The 25,225-nt window shown below is 35.6% G+C and overlaps 1 protein-coding gene across 1 annotated transcript; it reads left to right on the top strand.

Annotated features, from left to right (window-relative positions):
• The first annotated feature begins 4,213 nt into the window (after nucleotides 1-4,213).
• Nucleotides 4,214-19,067, top strand: pgap3 (post-GPI attachment to proteins phospholipase 3). Its single transcript, XM_073828982.1, has 8 exons — nucleotides 4,214-4,555; nucleotides 9,332-9,429; nucleotides 9,574-9,726; nucleotides 12,983-13,045; nucleotides 13,166-13,227; nucleotides 14,362-14,498; nucleotides 15,473-15,677; nucleotides 19,004-19,067. The coding sequence occupies exons 1-8, from the start codon at nucleotides 4,351-4,353 to the stop codon at nucleotides 19,065-19,067; spliced, it is 987 nt and encodes a 328-aa protein (XP_073685083.1). The 5' UTR covers nucleotides 4,214-4,350.
• Nucleotides 19,068-25,225: the final 6,158 nt, after the last annotated feature.

Here is a 25,225-nt window from a genome sequence, read left to right as displayed (position 1 = left end):
GTATTTTTGCCCACTGACAAAGAAATGATCAGTCTATAATTGCAATGGTAGGTTCATTTGAACAGTGAGACAGAATAACAGCAAAAATCCAGGAAAAATGCATTTCAAAAACGTTATAAATTGATTTGCATTTTAATAATAAAATAAGTATTTGACCCCTTTGCAAAACATGACTTAGCAAAACCCTTGCTGGCAATCACAGAGGTCAGATGTTTCTCATAGTTGGCCACCAGGTTTGTGCACATCTCAGGGATTTTTGTCCCACTCCTCCTTTGCAGAACTCTTTAAGGTTTCGAGGCAGACGTTTGGCAACTCGAACCTTCAGCTCCCTCTATGGAGCGTCTTCTTGAGCCACTCCTTTGTTGCATTGTCCATGTGTTTTGGGTCATTGACAAGCTGGAATAGCCATCCACGATATATTTTCAATAGTTCTCATCCAAGATTTGGCGGTAGATGGCCCGTCTATCGTCCATTTGATGTGTTGAAGTTGTCTTGTCCCCTTAGCAGAAAACACCCCCAAAGCATAATGTTAATACCTCCATGTTTGATGGCGGGGATGGTGTTCTTGGGGTCATAGGCAGCATTCCTCCTCCTCCTCCAAACACAGCGAGTTGAGTTGATGCCAAAGAGCTCATGTGCTTTCTTGAGCAGGGGGACCTTGCGGGCACTGCAGGATTTCAGTCCTTAATGGCGTAGTGTGTTACCAATTGTTTTCTTGGTGGCTATGGTCCCGCCCGCCTTGAGATCATTGACAAGATTCTCCCGTGTAGTTCTGGGCTTATTTCTCACTATTCTCATGATCATTGAAACTCCACAAGGTGAGATCTTGCATGGAGCCCCAGACTGATGGAGATTGACAGTTATTTTGTGTTTCTTCCATTTGCAAATAATCGTACTAACTGTTGTCACCTTCTCACCAAAGCTGCTTGGCGATGGTCTTGTAGCCCATTCCAGCCTTGTGTAGGTCTACAATTTTGTCCCTGACATCCTTGAACAGCTCTTTGGTCTTGGCCGTGGTGTAGAGTTTGGAATCTGATTACTTCTGTGGACAGGTGTCTTTTATACAGGTAACAAGCTGAGATTAGGAGCACTTCCTTTAAGAGAGTGCTCCTAATCTCAGCTCGTTACCTGTATAAAAGACACCTGGGAGCCAGAAAACTTGCTAAGGGATCAAATAGTTCTATCACTCAATAAAATGTAAATCAAAGCAAAAACTTTTTTAATGCCTTTCCTGTATTTTGTTGTTGTTGTTGTTAAAATTATAGAATGGTCTTTTTTTTTTTTTTTTTTTTTTTTTTGTCAGTGGGCAAAGTAAATCAGCAGGTGAGAAAATCATTTTTTTTCTTCACTGTATGTTAGGAAATGCCCTGTTAGGACATTGTTTTTCTGTAGGGAACACTACTATCATCCATCAATTTTTCCATTACTTTTTTCCCTTTTAACTTTATCAGTGTGTAGGGGAAAATATGTCTTTTATCTTTGTGCATTTCTTTTGTTTCTCAGCATTTTTATTACCTTTTTGCCTTCAGTTCATTTTAAATGCTCCTACAAGTGTTACAAATTACTGTTTAAAATACAAATATTCCATGTTTTAGGTAATTTGAGATCATAAAGTGCAATCAACCAGCAATATTGGGTATAATGCATTACTAAGTAATTAATTACTGTAATTTAAGCATTCTGTTGAAAAAGTTGGGAATTATGCTTTTTTCTGTAATTTAATGACAGTTACTTCTGATATAATTGCATTAAAATACTGTTTAGATTATAAAACCATTCTATATAAATCAATAGTGGATTTTTAATAGTGGATGTTTTTAATGTAACTTTGCTTTAAATATGTGGGTCAGTCCAAGAATCATTTATGCAGTTTTACACTTTACAAGCAGTTTCATGTCTATCATTTTGTTCAGCTGAAGTTGATATTGTATTTAGAAAGTAACCGAGTAATGCAATACTTTGAGAATGTAATTAGTACAGTGATCCAATTACACTGATTAGTAGCTAGTAATTAATTAGCAACTAAGTAACTTACCCAACACTACCAAACAGTATGTAGTGAGTATTTTTTTAAGCAGATGTACACAAATGCACATATCAAATATTCAATATATGGGCCATTCTACAGAATTGGTCCAAAGTCAACACTGGAAATGTCATGGAAAATTTCTTTTTCCAAAAATGTTTGTACATATGCAAATTGTATAATATCCAATGTAAACATTTCTAGTAATTGTGCAGTTAATTCTCATTTTGTATTTTCAGGAAGTTTTGGAATATTTGTCATTTGAAGGGTTATATTGACCTATCAAGATTTTGCATACATCTACATTGTAAATGTATTAAAGTTAAGGATTATTCGAATATACATTGAACCAAAAACTTAGTTGATAATTCAGTATACTTTGTTTCATTTGTGACTGCACATTTTCAGCAGTGACAGTATTTTTACTTGCATACTGAAACATACTAAAATACAAAAAAAAAAAAGTATAACTGTACTAAAACTTTGTTTATTTCCCTTTTGTCGCTACCGAAACAATGACATGTTTCGGTAGTGACAATTTTAGATACTATTGAACCTAGCTCAAAAATGCTAATCAGTACATGTTTACCTAGCACAGTTCTGAACAGTTGTACCCACATAGAAACTAAATGTTATGAAATGACTACCAAAAAAAGTGTGCTTAATTGCAGAAAAAAGGTGTTCTGTAGTGAAGTTCCTTAAAGGGGTCATCTGATGCCCGTTTTCCACAAGTTCATATGATTCTTTAGGGTCTTAATGAAGAGTCTCTAATATACTTCTGGTTAAAAATTCTCAATAGTAATGTAAAAAAACACCCTTTTACCTTGTCAAAATCAGCTCTGCAAACTTTCAGCTCATTTTAACACATGGCCCCTTTAAATGCCACCGAGCTCTGCTCGCCCCGCCCCTCTCTGGGATTATGTTTACATTAGTCGCATTTATCGGCGAAACTTGCCAACAAGCACAGTATTAAGAAAGGCCATTTGCAAAGATGCATATAAAACCCTTATACTCACTTCTGCTGTGGGTGAAGTTGCATCAGGAACGATTCGCATGAAGATAGATGCATATCTAGATTGGGATTGGTGCTTTCCATTTAAAAACAAAAGTAATGTTAAAACATCTGCATCTTAAGCGGCACAGATGTCCGTAGTAAATGACTACTGCTATGTTCATTATTACATCCAACAACAGAACACCTCAATCACTCAATTAGAGTCTTCCTCTGCACCTGAGTCACACAATGGCAATTGTATTCGGACTGTTTCAGCTCATTGAGGGCGGGTCTAAGGTAAAATGCTCATGTCAATCCAATGTGTTTTCTCACAATGACAAGAAGCAAAGAATGACCTGATTTTAAAAAGGGGATATTACTTTTAAAGATAATACCACTGGGTGGATTTTTATCATTGTTAGGTGGTTGTGTACACAAACTGCCAACACACATTAATGTGCAAACAACATGTGAAAGTTAGTTTTGCACCCGATGACCCCTTTAAGTTGCACACAGATTTTTCAGACTTCTGATCACATTTACCTCAGAATGATGGGGCATATCTACTGTTACCTTGTAGCTATGAGAAAGGGGGACGCAGGAGTATTTCCTAAACATAAATGTAGGGGTGTATTTAAAAGTAGTCTCAGCCAATAGACTAAAATATACACTGTTTCGGTAGTGACGTGAAAAATGGGGGACACATTTGTTCCATAAAGTTTCCTAATTTACAAATAACTAAACTTTTTAAAAGAATCTTAAATATAATTTTCAAAAACAACAATAGAAAAAAAAAGTTCATTATAATGTTTATAAGTTGAAATTTAGGGGTTAGGGTTCGGGACAGCCGCCTCCCAGTTGAAACTCTGTAAATGATGATTTTATATATATTAAGCTTATTGATATCTTGAATATTACTGTGAGTTACAATAGATAATAGAAGGGTCCATATAAAATGGCCCATATAAAAAGTAAAGCTTTGAAAATGTAGAAAAGAAAAAAAGATCGCACCCTGTAAATGAACGTAAGAATTACCAATTGGCTTATTCATTCATTGATTTGTCAGATAATTGCGTGTATCTGTGAGAGAGAAAGTGAGGTTTGCGCATGTGCGCTACATTTACACTTCCGGGTTTGAAATGTAACATTTCGCTTGTGATGTATCTATGAAACTTGTTGCCCGGATAGCGAATCAAAGGTGCTTAGCTCTACTGAAAGCGACACGTTATTTAAATAGAAAAGAAACAGTGGCGGTGAATACTGTCATGCAGGGCGAATGAGACTCTCACTAGACTCGCTCTAATGGCCTGATGTTGCACTGGTGTGCCTTATGACCGGACGGACTAACAGCAGTATGACGCGCCTGATGTTTCTAGCAGCCGCGGTGATTCTCTTGTCCGCTCCTGCGAGCGCCTCTCAGGGGGACAAAGAGCCCGTCTATCGCGACTGTGTCAAACAATGCGTCCGGACAAACTGCACGGGGGCCCGACTGCGTGGATTCCAGTCCACTCAACCACCATACATGGCAATCACAGGTACTCTGCTAACCTATTTGTGTTAGTAACCCAGTAGAGTATAATGCAAACTGAATTTATTTCACAGGTGGCATAAGAAAATATCTTAATGATTAAATTATTAGAACTTCTAAATTATTTAATGACAATTTTATTTGATAAATAGTTTATTTATATTTTAATATGAGTGTTTATGCAAAATTACACAGAGCTGTATACAAACATTTTTGTTTATACATTGATATACATTCTACGATTCCAAAATGTCAATTGCCATAATATCAGAATAGTTTTTTCATAACAGGACGATGGTCCTAAAGTTATTATTTCTTAACTTACATCAATACCATGGTACTTCCATTACTTTTTAGACATCTGCTATGGTTTAGTTCGAAGCAGGCTGGAGTGCCATGCAAGTACCATGTTATATGAATACAGCAATAATTTGATATATGTGACCCTGGACCACAAAACCAGTCTTAAATAGCATAGGTATATTTTTAGCAATAGGCAAAAATACCTTGTATAGGTCAAAATAATATTTTTTTCTTTCTTTAAAGACTAATTTTCTCAATATTTAGATTTTTTTTTTTTTTTGCCCCCTCAGATTCCAGATTTTCAAATAGTTGAAAGATCATTTTCAAAAACAACAATAGAAAAAAAATGTTCATTATAATGTTCATAAGTTGAAATTTAGGGGATAGGGTTCGGGACAGCCGCCTCCCAGTTGAAACTCTGTAAATGATGATTTTATATATATATAAAGCTTATTGATATCTTGAATATTACTGTGAGTTTCAATAGATAATAGAAGGGTCCATATAAAAATGGCCCATATAAAAAGTAAAGCTTATTTATTCAGCTATCAGAAGATGTATAAATCTCAATTTTGAACAACTGACCCTTATGGTTTTGTGGTCCAGGGTCACATATGTCAAGGCATATTCTATTTTGTTCCATCGCTGTGCTATGGTACCACAATAGTACTTTATGTAAAATAATTAAAACAACACTAATCAAAACCCAAGCCCTTAATACAAACAAAATAATACAAAACAAACAAAAACTTTTGGTTTTATTGGTCTTATCTTACTTGGCTTTTCTAATTGGATGATTTTAGAGGGGTTTTGGGCACTTTTCAGCCTTAGCCAACCAGCTAGACCAGCTAAGCACAATAAACGGGTTAAACTACAATCAGCCAACCACCATAAACTCGTGGTGTTATTTTTCCCTCAGAAGAGCACAGAAAAAGCAGCCTATGACTGGTTAGCTGCTTGAGAGGAAACATTGTGTATCACATTCAGTATTTATACAACACCAGGCAACATTTGGACACACCTACTCATTTACTCAACATTGATTTTTAATTTAATATTGTATAGTTTCATGTTTAAAAAAAACAATCATTGTTCTAGTGGAAGAATGCCACTTAATGAATGTTCTGGTGTCAATATCAAGCTAAATTGACAGCATTTGTGCCAAAAGGTTGATTATCAGAAAAATCACTTTTGACTCGACTTTTCATGTTCAAACATAGAGGTAAAGTTGAGGCATTGTCACTGGAGATTCTTTAAAACCAACTTTAAAGGTGCATCCTGGCTTCAGTTTTGAAGGATGTACACTACCAGTCAAAAGTTTTTTTAGAGAAGTCTCTTCTGCTCACCAAGCCTGTATTTAAATAAAATTTTGAAATATTTGTCCTATATAAAATAACAGTTTTCTATTTGAATGTATTTTAAAATGTAATTTGTTCTTGTGATTTCACTTGATCCTTCAGAAATCATTCTAATATTCTGATTTGCTGATCAAAAAATATTTATTATTATTAGGTTGAAAATAGCTGAGTAGATTTTTCAGGATTCTTTGAATAGAAAGTTTAGAAGAACAGCATTTATATGAAATAAAAATCTTTAACATTATAAATGTCTTTATCATCACTTTTAATCAATTTAAAATCCTTGCTTAATAAAAGTATTCATTTTTATAATTTCTAATTTTTAATTTATATCTATGTAAAATATATAGTCGTGGCCAAAAGTTTTGAGAATGACACAAATATTAGTTTTCACAAAGTTTGCTGCTAAACTGCTTTTAGATCTTTGTTTCAGTTGTTTCTGTGATGTACTGAAATATAATTACAAGCACTTCATACGTTTCAAAGGCTTTTATCGACAATTACATGACATTTATGCAAAGAGGGCCTCTGCAATTCAGCTGGGCATGCTCTCAATCAACTTCTGGGCCAAATCCTGACTGATAGCAGCCCATTCTTTCATAATCACTTCTTGGAGTTTGTCAGAATTAGTGGGTTTTTGTTTGTCCATCCGCCTCTTGAGGATTGACCACAAGTTCTCAATGGGATTAAGATCTGGGGAGTTTCCAGGCCATGGACCCAAAATTTCAACGTTTTGGTCCCTGAGCCACTTAGTTATCACTTTTGCCTTATGGCACGGTGCTCCATCGTTCTGGAAAATGCATTGTTCTTCACCAAACTGTTGTTGGATTGTTGGAAGAAGTTGCTGTTGGAGGGTGTTTTGGTACCATTCTTTATTCACGGCTGTGTTTTTGGGCAAAATTGTGAGTGAGCCCACTCCCTTGGATGAGAAGCAACCCCACACATGAATGGTCTCAGGATGCTTTACTGTTGGCATGACACAGGACTGATGGTAGCGCTCACCTTTTCTTCTCCAGACAAGCCTTTTTCCAGATGACCCAAACAATCGGAGACACACACACACACACACACACACACACACACACATATATATATATATATATATATATATATATACACACACACACACACACACACACACACACATACATATATACACACACACACACACACACACACACACACACATACATATATATACACACACATATATACACACACACACACACACACACACATATATACACATATATACACACACACACACACACACACACACACACACACACACACACACACACACATATATATATATATATAATATATATACACACACACACACACACATATATACTATGGCATGCCATTCAGGAAATAATTATATTTATAATACGAAGTTTGAGTATATGGAACGAAAGTCAGAAGATATGGAATGAAAGTCTGAATATATATATACAATGAATGTCTGAATATATAGAATGAAAATCTGAGTATATGGAATGAAAGTCTGAATGTATATGAAAGTGTGAATGAATGGAAAGAAAGTGAAAATTTTACTATTCTCACTGAGTTGTTTTATCCTCATTATCAGGGCAATAGCTTTTTGAATTGTGATTCATTTAAAAATGTCATTCCCTGAAATTTCCCAATACTTTGTTGAGATACAAGACTTTTTTGCAGCAGCTGGTCATACTCCAAACAACACAAACAGTTTGGAGTCTACATCGCATCATCTTGAGGATCATATTTCCATTATTGCAACATTCTTGGTGCTTATGGGCAATCATGTTCAAGAGAACATAGAGAGAGAGAGAGTAGAACGGTGCTGAGTATGGTTACCAGTATTTGGGCCCGTGCATGCGTTCGCCAGGGTGGTAATTAAATCATCAGTACTTAAAATTGCTGCTACTAAATTTTGTGCAGACTGGCTCATTGTTCAAAATGTGTCTAAACAATCACAAATGAATAACACAAGATGGCGCTGATGACATTAGATTTCCTTCAATAGCTACGTTTCATTGTGTGTGTGTGTGTGTGTGTGTGTGTGTGTGTATATATATATATATATATATTCAGACTTTCGTTCCATATATTCAGACATTCATTGTATATATATATTCAGACTTTCGTTCCATATATTCAGACATTCATTGTATATATATATTCAGACTTTCGTTCCATATATTCAGACTTTCATTCCATATATTCAGACTTTTATTCCATATATTCAGACTTTCATTCCATATATTCAGACTTTCATTCCATATATTCAGACTTTCATTCCATATATTCAGACTTTCATTCCATATATTCAGACTTTCATTCCATATATTCAGACTTTCATTCCATATATTCAGACTTTTATTTTATATATTCAGACTTTCATTTTATATATTCAGATTTCATTCCATATATTCAGACTTTCATTCTATATATTCAGACTTTCGTTCCATACACTCAAACTTTGTATTATAAATATAATTATTTCCTGAACGGCATTTCATAATATACATAGATGTGTATAATGTTACAAAAGCTTTTAATTTCAGATAAACTCTATTCATCAAAGAATACTGAACAAAATAACTCAACTGTTTTAAATATTTCTGTTTCTTAAGAGTAATGATGCTGAAAATGTAGCTTTCACAGGAATAAATTACATTTTAAAATGTATTCTATTAGAAAACTGTTATTTCAAATAGTCAAAATATTTCTAAATTTTACAGTTTTCCTATACTTTGGATTAAAAAAAATGCAGGTTTGATGAGCAGAAGAGACTTCTTTAAAAAACATTTAAAACTCACATTCAAAAAACGTTTGAATAGTAGTGTATGCTGAACCTTTGTTGACTGCTTTTACTTCACTATCTTGCAATAAATAATTAAAGTTGTAAAGGAATTATTGTGTAGACACAACATATATTTAAGCATAAACCTTTAGGTCAAAAGATTTTTATAAGAGCATGAATTGCATGAATTCGGTTAAGTAGCCTATGTTCTGACTAATTCTGTGTGAGATATGAGTATTGTAGATCTACGAAATGCCAAATTTACTTTACAAGAGTAAAGGTGTCCTGCAACCTTTCCTGTACAATCGATCATTTGAAGTCTGTGATCTTTCAGGCTGGACGTGTCGGGATGACTGCAGGTATCAGTGCATGTGGACCACCGTGGGTCTGTACCAGGCAGAGGGCTACAGCATACCACAGTTTCATGGGAAGGTTAGTGTCAGAACTGTCAACCAATGTGAAAAGAGACCAATCTAATTTAATTAATTTAATCAATTTAATGGTCATCACTATGGAAATGTATGTATTTTCAACCCTGATTCTTCATCTTTTTTTCCTGCTTCTAACTTTGTCTAGTGGCCTTTTGCTCGTTTCCTGTGTTTTGAGGAGCCTGCGTCTGCGCTGGCGTCTCTGCTCAACGGTCTGGCATGTCTGCTGATGCTGCTGAGATATCGCAGCGCCGTCCCTCGACAGAGCCCCATGTACCACACCATCACCGCCTTCTCACTGGTGAGACAGTGTCTGCCTGCTGTAGTACTGAGAACCATTCTTATTCAATAACTAGGTTTCGTTTTTGTAAAAACGCTGCGACCGAATGACTTCCTTGACAATCATTTCCGTTAATGATTCCAGAATTTCTGCACTCTTGCACTCATACATTCATACAGTACTATTATTCAGTGTCATGAGAGAAATACAGGATAGTGTGCTGCAAAATAATGGGTAAACTGAAATAATCACATTTAATAATCATGATTGTTCTCATTTGAGAAGTATATTTTTACATTACATCAGAATTATTATAAGCACTAATCAAGAGATTATCAAATGTGACCCTGAACCACAAAACTAGTCTTAAGTAGCACAGGTATATTTGTAGCAATAGCCAAAAATACATTGTATGGGTCAAAATTATACAACTTTTCTTTTATGCCAAAAATCATTTGGATATTAAGTAAAGATCATGTTCCATGAAGATATTTCGTAATTTTCCTACTGTAAATATATCAAAACTTAATTTTTGATTAGCAATATGCATTGCAAAGAACTTCATTTGGACAACTTTAAAGTTGGTTTTCTCAATATTAACATTTTTTGCACCCTTAGATTACAGATTCTCAAATAGTTGTCAAATATTGTCCTATCCTAACAAACCATACATCAATGGAAAGCTTCAGATGATGAATAATCAATTTCAAAATGTACCCTTGTGACTGGTTTAGTAATCCAGGGTCATGAATCAAATGCAGGGTTTATTTTACCTTATAAAATTCTTAATATGTGACCCTGGACCACAAAACCAGTCTTAAGTCACTGGGGTATATTTGTAGCAATAGCCAAAAATACATTGTATGGGTCAAAATTATTGATTTTTCTTTTATGTCAAAAATCATTAGGAAATTAAGTTCATGCTACATTAAGATTTTTTGTACAATTCCTACTGTAAACCTATCAAAATTTAATTTTTGATTAGTAATATGCATTGTTAAGAACTTAATTTGGAGACCTTTAAAGGTGATTTTCTCAGTATTTTGATTTTTTGCACCCTTATATTCCAGATTTTCAAATAGATGTATCTCGGCCAAATATTGTCCTATCCTAACAAACTATACATCAATAGAAAGCTTATTTATTGAGCTTTTATATGATGTATACATCTCAGTTTTGTAAAATTTAACCTTATGACTGGTTTTGTGGTCCAGGGTCACATATTACTTACAAATTATTCCCTCAAAAAAAAGAACAATAAGAAGACTTTGTATTGTAGTTGAAAGTGCATTTTAAGTGCATTTATTCAGCAATCGCAAAAAATTTTTTTTACAGTGAGTGCAGAGGGAGGATGTGTGCATGGGTGCCAGGTTGGGATTGATTAAGAGAAAAGCTCTGACTGGGGGATTAAAACTCTTGACATCTGAAAACCCCAAGCCTGAAAGCTCATAGCAGCTTATTACCAATGGACGATAACAGAAATGTCAAATGAAAAACAAGCAAAAACAGCAGGCCAATATCGCAGATGGTTGAGCTTAATTAATGGAGAAGCATAAATCATGTTTAAGTATGATTAATCGTGCAGTCCTAGTTGTGCAAAGTAAGGCAATAAATATATGATGTGTTTAGCTATTTTGATGTTCTCACTGATTGCAGACAAAAGCGAACATACTGCACAAACAGTGTAATCACATTTGCTTTTCTGCTCTGGTTTAATGAATCAGTCAAGATGACGTATAAACCAGTCTCAGACTCATGAAATATTGGTTCGGTTAAATCAAAGCTGACACTGAACCAAAAGACTGAAATCTCACTATTTTTTTTTTTCAACTTGTTGCAACAAGCTGCAAAACTGATGGATCCAGTATTGTTAAATTCCTTCATTTCTGATTTGCAAATAAAAAAGAGGAAAACATATTAAAATTCTAATTTTTAAAGTCATGTTTTATTTAAATTTTTTTTATATTTAGTTTTAGGGGCTTGACTGATATGTGATTTTTCAGGGCCGATACCAATTATTACAGATTTTGATAACCGATATTTTGAACCGATATATATATGTCTGGTGTAAAAATTAAAATTAATGTCAAAATTAAGAATAACAAGGGCTTTGACAAAAACTTTCTTTAAATGCTTTTAAATAATTTTATCTGCAAATCAGTTTTGAAAAGACAGATACTGCTAACCATAAAAATGCTTAATATCGGCACCGATAATCGGTCGACCCCTATTTATTGTTTTTGTATTTTATTTCTTTAATTTCTAAATGTACAGTTTAGGTCAAAAGTTTACATAAATCCTTGCGGAATCTGCTTAATGGTAATTGTTTAACAAAATAAGGTCAGGATCGTACAAATGCATGTTATTTTTTTATTTAGTACTGACCTGAATAAAATATTTACATATAGTCCACAAGAGAAAATATTAGTTGAATTTTTAAAAATGACCCTGTTTAGAAGTTTTTTTTGTGTATTTGAACCATTTCCAACATTGACTGTATGATTTTGAGATCCATCTTTTCACACTGAGGACAACTGAGAGACTCGCTCACTAATGCTTCAGAAGGAAACACAATGCATTAAAGTTTCTAAATTTTAACTTATTTTGTCTTCTGGGAAACATGTCAGTATTTTCTGTAGCTTCCGAAGGGCAATACTAAATGAAAAAATATATATATTTAGGCAAAATAAGAAAAATGTACACATCTTCATTCTGTTCAAAAGTTTACACCCCTGCCTCTTAATTGTGTTTCCTTCTGAAGCATCAGTGAGCATTTGAACCTTCTGGAATAGTTGCATATGAGTCCCTCAGTTGTTCTCAGTGTGAAAAGATGGATCTCAAAATCATACAGTCATTGTTGGAAAGGGTTCAAATACACAAATATGCTAAAAAACCAAATAATTTGTTGGACCTAAAGGATTTTTCGGAAAAACGGCAAACAGTTAAACTGTTCAGGACAAACAAACTCATGAACTACTTTCACTAAAAAAAATATATATATACATTTTGCAGATTCTGCAAGGTGTATGTAATATTTTGACCATAACTGTATATATGGCATAAACAAAAAAATACTTATTAGGATTTTGTGCTATTTCTAGGTCACTAATCAAATTAGTGAAGTTGATAGTGTTATAGAGATGGTCAGATACTCTTTGGATTCTGAAATCTTGCTGGATCACATGGTTATCAGTTTTGTTCATGGCATCTCGTGCAGTTGACATTAAAGCAAAAGGGTACAAAACACATACTAATACACGTTTGCATCTCTCTGCAGGTTTCCCTGAATGCATGGTTCTGGTCTACAGTGTTTCACACGAGAGACACCTATCTAACAGAGGTAACCTTAAACACAGATTCTAAACATTTTCTTATGTTCTTGCATTAGGAGTAATGGATGTCATGGCCAAAATAGTCAGATCAAAAGTGTTGATAGAGATTTTCTGTCTTTGTTTTGTAGAAGATGGACTACTTCTGTGCATCAGCTGTCATTCTTTACTCTATCTACTTGTGCTGTGTCAGGTTTGTGAACAGGAACTCTTCATAAATTGCTGATTGACAATACACACTTTCTCTACCCACACCCAGGCCTGATTACTGCTACACCAGTTTGCAATCAATAAATCACTTAAATAGGACCTGCCTGGCAAAGTGAAGTAGACCAAAAGACCCTCAAAAGCTACACATCATGTGGAGATTTAAAGAATTTTAAAGAACAAGTGTAAAAAAGTAATTGAGATCTATCAGTCTGGAAAAGATTATAAAGCCATTTTTAAAGCTTTGGGACTCCAGCGAACCACAGTAAGAGCCATTATCCACAAATAGCGAAAACATGGAACAGTGGTGAACCTTCCCAGGAGTGTCCGGCTGACCAAAATTACCCCAAGAGCGCAGCGACGACTCATCCAAGAGGTCACAAAAGACCCCACAACAACATCTAAAGAACTGCAGGCCTCTCTTGCCTCAGTTAAGGTAAGTGTTCATGACTCCACCATAAGAAAGAGACTGGGCAAAAATGGCCTGCATGGCAGAGTTCGAAGACGAAAACCGCTGCTGAGCAAAAAGAACATAAAGGCTCGTCTCAGTTTTGCCAGAAAACATCTTGATGATTCCCAAGACTTTTGGGAAAAAATGAAGACTTTGGAGTGGGTTAGTCAAAGTCTTGACTTGAATCCTATTGAGATGCTGCGGCATGACCTTAAAAAGGCGGTTCATGCTTGAAAACCCTCCAATGTGGCTGAATTACAACAATTCTGCCAAGATGAGTGGGCCAAAATTCCTGCACAGCGCTGTAACAGACTCATTGCAAGTTATCGCATATGCTTGATTGCAGTTGTTGCTGCTAAGGGTGGCCCAACCAGTTATTATGTTTAGGGGGCAAACACTTTTTCACACAGGGCCATGTGGGTTTGGATTTTGTTTTCCCTTCATAAAAAAATCATTTAAAAACTGCATGTTGTGTTTACTTGTGTTATCTTTGATTAATATTTCAATTTGTTTGATGATCTGAAACATTAAAGTGTGACAAACATGCAAAAAAATAAAAAATCAGGAAGGGGGCCAGCACTTCTTCACACCACTGTATGTAGTGCTTGTTAAACATTAAGTTTTTTGTTTATGATGATGATGATTTTTGGATTACTATTTGTGTTTCAGGACATTGGGTTTGCGAAGGCCCGCAATTTCTAGTATGGTGGGAGTTCTGCTCATTCTGGCCTTCACATCTCATGTGTCTTATCTGACCTTTGTCAGTTTTGACTATGGGTACAACATGGCAGCCAATGCCACCATAGGTAAGTGCTGTGAATACACTAGTGTTTACATACATGATTTTATAGTGGCTATGATAAACTGATAACATGTAAGTTCATGTAAAAATGCTGTTTAATGTTGTTTCTTTTTTTTTGGAAAAGGCTATGAATGGATTGTATTTACTATCTTTGTTGCTTATTGTGTAAATGATTCATCAGCATATTGCATAATCCACTGCAAAATATTGAGGTCTGACTCTTGAATCAAATAGCTGCGTTTTACAAGCCATCAGTTTCCACTGAATTAAATCATCCTGAATAAAATCAAGTCCTGACTTATATTTTTAATATTCTGTTTCATTCAGAAACATTCTGGAGTGAGTTTTATATGTGGTTTCATATTGACTGTAATCAAAGCACAATCAATGTACTGATCACTGCAGGTATTTGCATGCATATACATGCATCAGTGGTTCTGTCAGCTTTGTAACATTTTTGATTGTATCTGTTGTTTCAAAATCTCATGTAAACACAGATTTTCTTGCATTGTTAGTTTGTTATTTACATAAACTCTAAAAAAAGGTTTTTGCAAAGTGCTTGTTTTTGGTAGTTTTTAAGCATTTTGTTATATGTAAATACACTTAGTGTTGTGTAAATACAATGTCTGTATAAGTACAAAACAGGTCTTTACTTGACATTTCACCCTATTTCAGATTTAAGGCGAGACACTGCAGGTGAATAGGGTAAAAAAATTAAATAATAGTTATCACCTTATTTAAGTTTAAATGAGGCATTATTTAATGAAATATGTGCTAATTTGCATACATTTCTAGTACAAACATCTAAACGCTGGATGAAGTCAGTTTTTTAATTTTTTTTATTCTTGTTTAATTTTTTTGACATTAGAGTCAAATGTTTTTACAGAGGGAATATTACTAATACACTAATAGCCTACATTTGGTATTAGTTTCTCACTCATATTTCATTCCCTCTGGTCTTGGTTCTCTCTGTCACAGGCATGATAAACCTATTATGGTGGCTGTGCTGGTGTTGGCTGAACCGCAGGATTTTGCCGTACTGGTGGAAGTGTGGGATGGTGGTGCTGTTACTGCATGGCCTTGCCCTGCTGGAGCTGCTGGATTTCCCTCCACTCTTCTGGGTTCTAGACGCTCATGCCGTCTGGCACCTCAGCACCGTGCCCGTCCACTTCCTCTTCTACAGGTACACATGCACAGTCTGTATGTCTCTATCATGTGTCTGCAGAATTTAAATTGCAAATATTCATTTTAGTGCCCTTACCAGCTTTTAGCTTGGCACAGCTGAAACTGTGTTATCCAAACTGTGTTAAAACTTCCAAAACACTTGTTTCAAATGTATTCATTCTTCCATAACACATAGCAAAGATTGTCACCCAACAAACACACTTTGTCACTCATAAAACAATGACCTAAAAACACTAACAGGTAGCATTTTACAGTGTTTTCTTTTGTCAAATTTCTTTATAAAACAAGCATGACAGCAGTCTACTGTTTAGAATTCACTGCAGTTTGTTACATTGTCCATGTTTACATTGCAGTACAAAACCTTTTGAATAGATGGTAATAAAATTGAAAGATCAGCTGTCTATCATTTTGATAGTATTTCATTTTTTAGATTTGAAATATATTTTATTACTGTGGAAATGTAAATTCACGATATTTGAAAGATAGTCATTGAATACATTTTGTACCAAAGCAATGGAAAATGATCCACTGTTAGCCCAGATTTCTGCTGTTGTAGCAGGGCTCACAGCGAAGAGCCCTGCACATGACATATAGGAATATATATGTATGTGTGTGTGTATATAGTGAGGAAAAAAATTGATCCCTTACTGATTTTGTATATTTGCCCACTGACAAAGAAATGATTGCGTCTATAATTTTAATGGTAGGTTTATTTGAAAAGTGAGAGACAGAATAACAACAAAGAAAAGTTATAAATTGATTTGCATTTTAATGAGTGAAATAGGTATTTGACCCCTTTGCAAAACATGAATTGGTACCTGGTGGCAAAACCCTTGTTGGCAATCACAGAGGTCAGACGTTTTTTGTAGCCGGCCACCAGGTTTGCACACATCTTAGGAGGGATTTTATCCCACTCCTCTTTGCAGATTCTCTCCAAGTCATTAAAGTTTTAAGGCTGACGTTTGGCAACTCGAACCTTCAGTTCCCTCCACAGATTTTCTACGAGATTAAGGTCTGGAGACTGGCTAGGCCACTCTAGGACCTTAATGTGCTTCTTCTTGAGCCACTCCTTTGTTAATTGGCCGTGTGTTTTGGGTCATTGTCATGCTGAAATACCCATTTACGACCCATTTTCAGTTGTTCTTACCCAAGATTTGATGGTACATGGCTCTTTTCATCATCCCTTTGATGTGGTGCAATTGTGCAATTGAAAAACACCCCTAAAGCATAATGTTTCCACCTCCATGTTTGACGGTGGGGATGGTGTTCTTGGGGTCATAGGCAGCAATCCTCCTCCTCCAAACACGGCGAGTTGAGTTGATGCCAAAGAGCTTGATTTTGAGGTCAGATTCTCATCTCTCAAAACACTTTCACCCAGTTCTCCTCTGAATCATTCAGATGGTAATTGGCAAACTTCAGACAGGCCTTGAGCGGGGGGACCTTGCGGGCGCTGCAGGATTTCAGTCCTTCACAGTGTAGTGTGTTACCAATTGTTTTCTTGGTGACTATGGTCCCAGCTGCCTTGAGATCATTGACAAGACCCTCCGCTGTGGTTCTGGGCTGATTCCTCACCGTTCTCATGATCATTGAAACTCCACGAGGTGAGATCTTGCATGGAGCCCCAGACCGATGGAGATTGACACTTATTTTGTGTTTCTTCCATTTGCAAATAATCACCCCAACTGTTGTCACCTTCTCACCAAGCTGCTTAGCGATGGTCTTGTAGCCAATCCAGCCTTGTGTAGGTACAATCTTGTCCCTGACATCCTTAGACAGCTCTTTGGTCTTGGCCATGGTGGAGAGTTTGTAATCTGATTGATTATTTGATTCTGTGGACAGGTGTCTTTTATACAGTTAACAAACTGAGATTAGCAGCACTCCCTTTAAGAGAGTCTCCTAAACTCAGCTCATTACGTGCATAAAAGACACCTGGGAACCAGAAATCTTACTGATTGATAGAGGATCAAATACTTATTTCACTCATTAAATGCAAATCAATTTCTAACTTTTTTGAAATGTGTTTTTCTAGATTTTTTGTTGTTGTTGTTATTCTGTCTCTCACTGTTCAAATAAACCTGCCATTAAAATTATAGACAGATAATTTCTTTGTCAGTGGGCAAACGTACAAAATGAGCAGGGGATCACATTTTTTTTCTCACTGTATTCACACACAAACACACATTGTGGCCATGAATTAAGAATTCCTTCCCTCTTTTATTTAAATTGTTACCACGTGAAAGGAACAAATAAGTAAATCGTGGCCACGATATAATAAAATAAAGGAACAAATTTGAATAATTTAGTTACTTGTTCTTAAAGGATTAGTTCACTTCCAGAATAAAAATGTCCTGATAATTTACTCACCCCAGGGGAGTTGCTAGACCTAAAGCTCTACTGGGGCACAGGCCCCCATTACTCGTTAATTCAGTTGTTGCATGCAGTTTAATGTCTTTATTTTGGGATCATCAACGTAAATTATAACTCAAATTTGAGATTTTACTGGGGCACAGCATATTTTTACTGGGGCACGTGCCCCAGTAAAAAGGGTCTAGCAACGCCCCTGACTCACCCCATTGTCATCCGAGATGAAAAGTCTTTCATGTTTTTCTTTCTTTAGGTGAAAAGAAATTAAGGTTTTGGGGGAAAACATTCCAGAAATTTTCTCCATATAGTGGACCAACGGGTTAAAGGTCCAAATTGCGGTTTCAATGCAGCTTCAAAGGGCTCGACACAATCTGGAGTAAGGAAGAAAAAAGGGTTTTATCTAGCAAAACAATCGATCATTTAAAAAAAAATATCTGAATGCATATACTTTAACCACAAATGCTTATATTGCCCTAGCTCGACTTCATGCATTATGTAGTTGAGATGGAAAAATCATGTGTGACGTAGGCGGAAGTTTACAAAACTAACATGCAAAGAAAGTCAAACGCTCTTTACAAAAAAAGGTAAAACGATGTCAGACGATTAAAAAAATTACAGATTCTTGCACTAGATAAGACCCTTATTCCTCGGCTGGGATAATGTAGAGCCCTTTGAAACTGCACTGAAACTGCAAATTGGACCTTCAAACCCGTTAATCCCCATTGAAGTCCACTATGTGGAGAAAAATCCTGAAATGTTTTCCTCAAAAATTGAAGAAATTGATGAAATTTCCATAGAAACGGGAGTGGAATGTACTTTGAAACTATTTTCAGTCAGAAATTGCTGCTAAATTTCACAAATAAATAGAAAACTGGCAAGTTACCTTTAAAATAAACATGCACATTTTAAATAGAAATGTTTAAAAATTTTGTATGTTTCCGGGGGGTTTTTTTCTCCTAGTTTTCTCATAGACGACAGCCTTCACCTCCTCAACACAGAGAAGCCTGGAGTGAAACTGGACTAGGAGGAAACAGTCTCAGAACCCAAATCCCTCTTCTGATATCCTTCCCATCAGGGCAAGTGCGAGCCGGATTGAGCCAGGCCTCAAACGCAGTGGCTTCCGGCACGTGTCCTGGGGCTGAAGTTTTGAATTCCATCATTTTCTTTGTGTTTACATTTTCTTTTTACCATAACTTTTTTTTATTTTTGCGTTGTACAGGAAGGGTTGTCGTTTGGTCCGGTTTTAAAGATGTGCCACTGTACTGTAGTAGAAACTTGATTGATGTTTGCATTCACTTGAGCTTTGCCTTCAATTAAGAAGTAAATCAGCCTTTATCAACACAGCACTCTTTTAAAAAGGTGCACTGAATAATAAGCATCTTTACAGATCTTCACAAAAGTTGTACATATCTCCCATTCATATCCGTCTATATTTGTGGTGCTTGATTTTATGGCCCTGAAGTGAAAGTATTTCAGAGATAGAAGTAGATTGAGTTTTAGGTTGAAACATCCGTTCACTATAAGCGTGCTGAATATCAGAAGGGGTTATGAGTGAGCAGCATGCTCTGTTTCTGAGACGTGTGGCGGTTACCTCACTAGGGTGCAATACCAGTGGCTACCAGCAGTGTGGGAAGTCACTGTTTGCTGTTTTGTGAATTCCCAGCATAGGCTTGTGATGGATTGGATGTTTTGTTGTTGTAGCAGTGCATATCAAGTTACCCATTGTTTTTCTAGTCATCACTCACTTTAATCACTGTAGATTTAAAAGGAATAGTCTACGCACAGATGAAAATGAATATTTACTCATGATGATTTTAGTGGAACACAAAGTTTAGCAGAATGTTCATATAATGAAAACAAACGGTGACAAGGGACTGTCAAGCTTCAAACATGACAAAAAGCACCATTAAAAGTATCAAAAAAGTGGTCACCCTGGAACACAAAACCAGTCTTAAGTAGCATGGGTATATTTGTAGCAATAGCCAAAATCGATTTGTCTTTTGTGCCAAAAATCATTAGGATATTAAGTAAAGATCATGTTCCATGAAGATATTTTGTAAATTTCATACCGTAAATATATGCAAACCTAATTTTTGATTAGTAATATGCATTTCTAAGAATTTAATTTGGACCACTTTAAAGACAATTTTGCACCCTCAGATTCCAGATTTTCAAATAGTTATATCTCAGCAAATATTGTCCTATCTGAACAAACCATGCATCAATGGAAAGCTTATTTATTCAGCTTTCAGATGATGTATAAATCACAATTTCAAAAAATTTAACATTATGACTGGTTTTGTGGTCCATGGTCGCATATGATTTTGCTCTATATAGGCCCGTTCACACCAAGAACAATTACAATAGCGATATCTGTGGCGTTTTAATAATCATTCTAATTATGTGAGAATAAAAAAGTCCACATCACTGTAAACAAAAACAGCACAGAGGAATAATATCATTGGAATCACTATAATAAAAAAACAGACAGCCAATCAGAATCCACCCTGCTTTACAGAGCTTAAGCATTTTAAGTTATAAAATGTTGTTTACATGTCTGTCAGGGGTTTTTAATATGCTTAAAGACAAACCATGTGCAAATTCATCAGTTAACACCATTGCAGAGCATGTTTTCCTTAAAACTGCAGTATAATCAAAGACAGTATCAAAAATGCAGTTTGAAAGCCCGTTTCCTACTACTACCAGCGTGGGGCTTTTATATCATTATCAAAGCGTTTTTATCTAAAGATGTAGATTTTTAGAAGGTAGCTGTCTAAAATGGCGAATAGGAGCATGGTTTGTGTTACATTACATTAGCTACACTTTATTAACTGTTTGATAATGTAGTCAAACCAAAGACTAATGATACCAGTCTTTGGAAATCTAATCTTTGTCTTCAGAATCAGTTTCTGGTTCAAACATGTATGTGACCCTGGACCACAAAACCAGTCATAAGGTTAAATTTTACAAAACTGAGATGTATACATCATATGAAAGCTCAATAAATAAGCTTTCTTTTGTATGGTTTGTTAGGATAGGACACTATTTGGCCGAGATACGTCTATTTGAATATCTGGAATCTGAGGGTGCAAAAAAATCAAAATACTGAGAAAATCACCTTTAAAGTTGTCCAAATTAAGTTCTTAATAATGCATTTTACTAATCAAAAATTACATTTTGATATATTTACAGTAGGAACTTTACAAAAAAATCTTCATGGAACATGATCTTTACTTAATTTCCTAATGATTTTTGGCATAAAAGAAAAATCAAAAATTTTGAACCATGCAATGTATTTTTGGCTATTGCTACAAATATACCCCAGCGACTTAAGACTGGTTTTGTGGTCCAAGGTCACACATGTGATCCTGGACAACAAAATTATCGATTTTTCTTTTATGCCAAAAATCATTAGGATATGAATAAAGACCATGTTCCATGAAGATATTTTGTAAATTTCCTACCGTTAATATATCAAACTTAATTTTTGATTAGTAGTATGCATTCCCAAGAACTTCATTTGGACAACTTTAAAGGAGAAGTTCACTTCCAGAACAAAAAATTACAGATAATGTGCTCACCCCCTTGTCATCCAAGATTTTCATGGCTATCTTTCTTCAGTCGTAATGAAGTTATGTTTTTTGAAGAAAGCATTTCTGGGTTTTTCACCATATAGTGGACTTCTATGGTGCCCCAAGTTTGAACTTCCAAAATGCGGTGTAAATGCAGCTTCAAACGATCCCAAATACATCTGTAAATGATCCCAGCCGAAGAAGAAGGGTCTTATCTAGTGAAGCGATCGGTTATTTAAAAAAATATATATACAATTTATACTTTTTAACATAAAACACTCCTCTTGTCTTGCTCCGCCTGAACAGTTTTTTTTCCGGTTCAAGACAGTTGTCGAAAAACATTTTCTTTCTCAACTTCAAAATCGCCCTGCATCGTTGTTTTACCTTTTTTTGTAAAGGGTGTTTTATCTTCTTTGCATGCTCACTTTGCAAACATTTGGTCGTTTCTGGTGCAGCGATGTGGGGCGATTTTTTTAAGTTGAGGGAGAACATGAAATTAGTTTTTCGGCCTACCCTTACTGTTTTGAACCAGAGGTGCACAGACTACTCATGTACATCGCAGAGAGAGACAAGACCTTCTAGCTCAGCTGGGATCATTTATAACCACATTTGGGATCGTTTGAAGCTGATTTAAACTGCATTTTGGAAGTTCAAACTCGGGGCACCATAGAAGTCCAGTATATGGAGGAAAATCATGAAATGTTTTCCTCAAAAAACATAATTTCTTTATGACTAAAGAAAGACATGAACATCTTGGAAGACAAGGGGGTGAGTACATTATCTGTAAATATTTTTTGCTGAAAGAGAACTTCTCCTTTAAAGCCGATTTTCTCAATATTTTGAAGTTTTTGCACCCTCAGATCCTAGATTTTCAAATAGTTGTATCTCAGCCAAATATTGTCCTATCCTAACAAACCATAAATCAATGCAAAGCGTATTTATTCAGATCATGTTTAAATCTCATTTTCGAAAAATTGACCCTCATGACTGGTTTTATGGTCACATATGGCTGAATTAATCCAGTATCACCACTTGTCATTGTGTAGCATTTACTACTTCAGCAAACCAAGTTAAAGTGGAACAGGTACTGTAGTCCAAACTGGTTGACTGATACTAAACAAGATAAGGGTAGAGTTATATTGAAGCAATATTAAGGCTTTAATAAATGTTATATTATCACTATCACAATAGTTGTTTTTCGTGGTGTGCTTGGGCCTTGTTTCAAGTCTCTGTGTGTCTTGGTAGATCTAAATGTAAGTAATTATTTATCAGTAATAATTTACAGAAACTGTTTTTATGATAAAATATGGTGCTTTATTGCCACTTTGTAGGTTGATACTGTAGCTTTTGGTTACATGTGCTTCCATCTTATGGAAACTGCATGACCATTCTGCTAAACATCTCCTTTAGTGTTACTTAAAGGAAAATCATGAGTAAGTTTGTCATTATTGAGACAACTATTTCATTTATCACTCTAGGGGGAATGTCTAGTATCAGCACCACAGAGCTACCTGTTGCCTGAATATAAAATACTGACTTGATCTATATGGCAGAAAGAGTTAAAAAGTGGCATGATATGTAAAAGCAAAGAAATTACTTATCCCTTTGACTGGAATTGAATAGCATGGTTTTTTTGTATGTTGCTGCTTTATGTGTGTTTTTCATTTCCTTCTGCTTTTTATGTATCTGATCACTTTGTGCTTTATTTTGACACGTGTTCGTTTGATTTTGATTTTCACCAAGAATGCCTTTGCAATGAAAATATTACATAGAATTGAGTTTTAACAGAAGGTAATGGAAAAGGGATAAAGAAGGATTTGTGTGTGTGATTCTGTGTGTGTGTGTTTAGTTGCTGTGCAATTTGAGCTTGTAGTGCATCACATTTACACACATTTATTACTATAGCAACCTGATGGCTACCACAGCTTATATCCTTAGCAATGTTATTAAGCTCCTTCTCTTCAGAACACTTGTCACACTATGCCTTACATTTTTAATCTTTTTATTGTTCATACAAGGCAGCACACCTCCATGCGTGAGTATCCACAAATCTCTCACCATCCTTAAACTCTTACTCACTCATGCCAGAATAGTTCTCTATTTCTCATATCATTTTAAAGCAAATTCACACTTTGACAGATTCTAGAGTTATTGCGACTGGAGCCAAAACCACAATCGAATTGCCTGACATGTCTTTGTTCCATATCGTCACTTGTGCACTTTATGTGTGTGTGTGCGTGTATGCGCGCGCGCGTGTGTGTGTGTGTGTGTGTGTGTGTGTGTGTGTGTGTGTGTGTGTGTGTGTGTGTGTGTGTGTGTGTGTGTGTGTGTGTGTGTGTGTGTGTGTGTGTGTGTGTGTGTGTGTGTGTGTGTGTGTGTGTGTGTGTGTGTGTGTGTGTGTGTGTGTGTGTGTGTGTGTGTGTGTGTGTGTGTGTGTGTGTGTCAGAACAAGAGTGCAAGCATGATCGGCCTGGAGGGTAAATATAGCCATTTAGAAAGGCTAAAAGCGGTATAGAGGGGGAGGGGACAACAAGGGTATCCAGAACAGTGATGGCGTGGGGCGCTGAACAGACTCAACAATTCATTGCATCTGTCTTTTGAGAGTCTTAATGAGCAGAAAGTCAATGCTACAGTATTTCTACAACTGTGAGGGAGTTTATCCACTAACTAGTACTTTTTAAACCAGTTTATTTAAAGGGATAGTACACACAAAAATGAAAATCCTGCCAATAATTACTTACCCTCATGTCTTTCCAAACCTGTAAGAGCTTTCTTCATCTTTATAGCATGGACTATTTTAATGATATCCTTCCTACTTCTCTGGGCTTTGAACGTGGTAGTTGCATTGTAGTCTATGCAGCATCAGAAAGCTCTCGGATTTGATCAAAAATATCTTTAAAAACATATCAAAACGACATGAGGGTAAGTAATTCTTGACAATTTTCATTTTTGGTTGAACTAACCCTTTAAAATCACAATCAAACGGAAGTAGCAATAGATCTTTTCTTCTGTATTGTGACGTATATCTGAGTTTAGCGGATTATCGGAAAGGAAAAAATTTTGACTTGGTTCTACGCATTGGTTGTTGATTGTATTTTGAGATGTTGCTTTCAACAATTGGATAGGATGAACATGAGATTGGGGTTTAATCGTATTTATGATTGGAGAAGTCCAGTATATGTCACCAGAGATAAGTCTATCATTTTCACCGGAAGTTCCATTTCGAAACTCTACATGGTCAGTTTTTTGAAAAATTAAACATATGCATGGATTCATTTTTGCAACACGATTTTTTAACATGCATTTAGATAGTAGATAGGATAAATTATACATTATGCCGACTGTAACGGAAAGTTATATACAGCTGATGTTCTACAACCAGCATCTGTAGCAAGGTGTCCATTATCACAGAAAATTCAACAAATTTCCCAGAGAAATTTCGACATGTACCACAGTTTGTAAAAACAAAACATGATGAAAATGTTGCTAAAAAATCCATATACAGTAGTTGGGTTCTTACAAATGATGTCCATGTGGTCACATCTTGCCCCATAGATTTCAGTTGTAAATATCTCTCAACACAAATGTTTTCTTTGTTTATACAAATTGA

The sequence above is a fragment of the Garra rufa genome, chromosome 22, assembly GCF_049309525.1.
Source record: "Garra rufa chromosome 22, GarRuf1.0, whole genome shotgun sequence".
Lineage (NCBI taxonomy): Eukaryota > Metazoa > Chordata > Actinopteri > Cypriniformes > Cyprinidae > Garra > Garra rufa.
The sequence above is the reverse complement of the archived record's forward strand: the minus strand, read 5'-3'. Positions and strand labels throughout refer to the sequence as shown.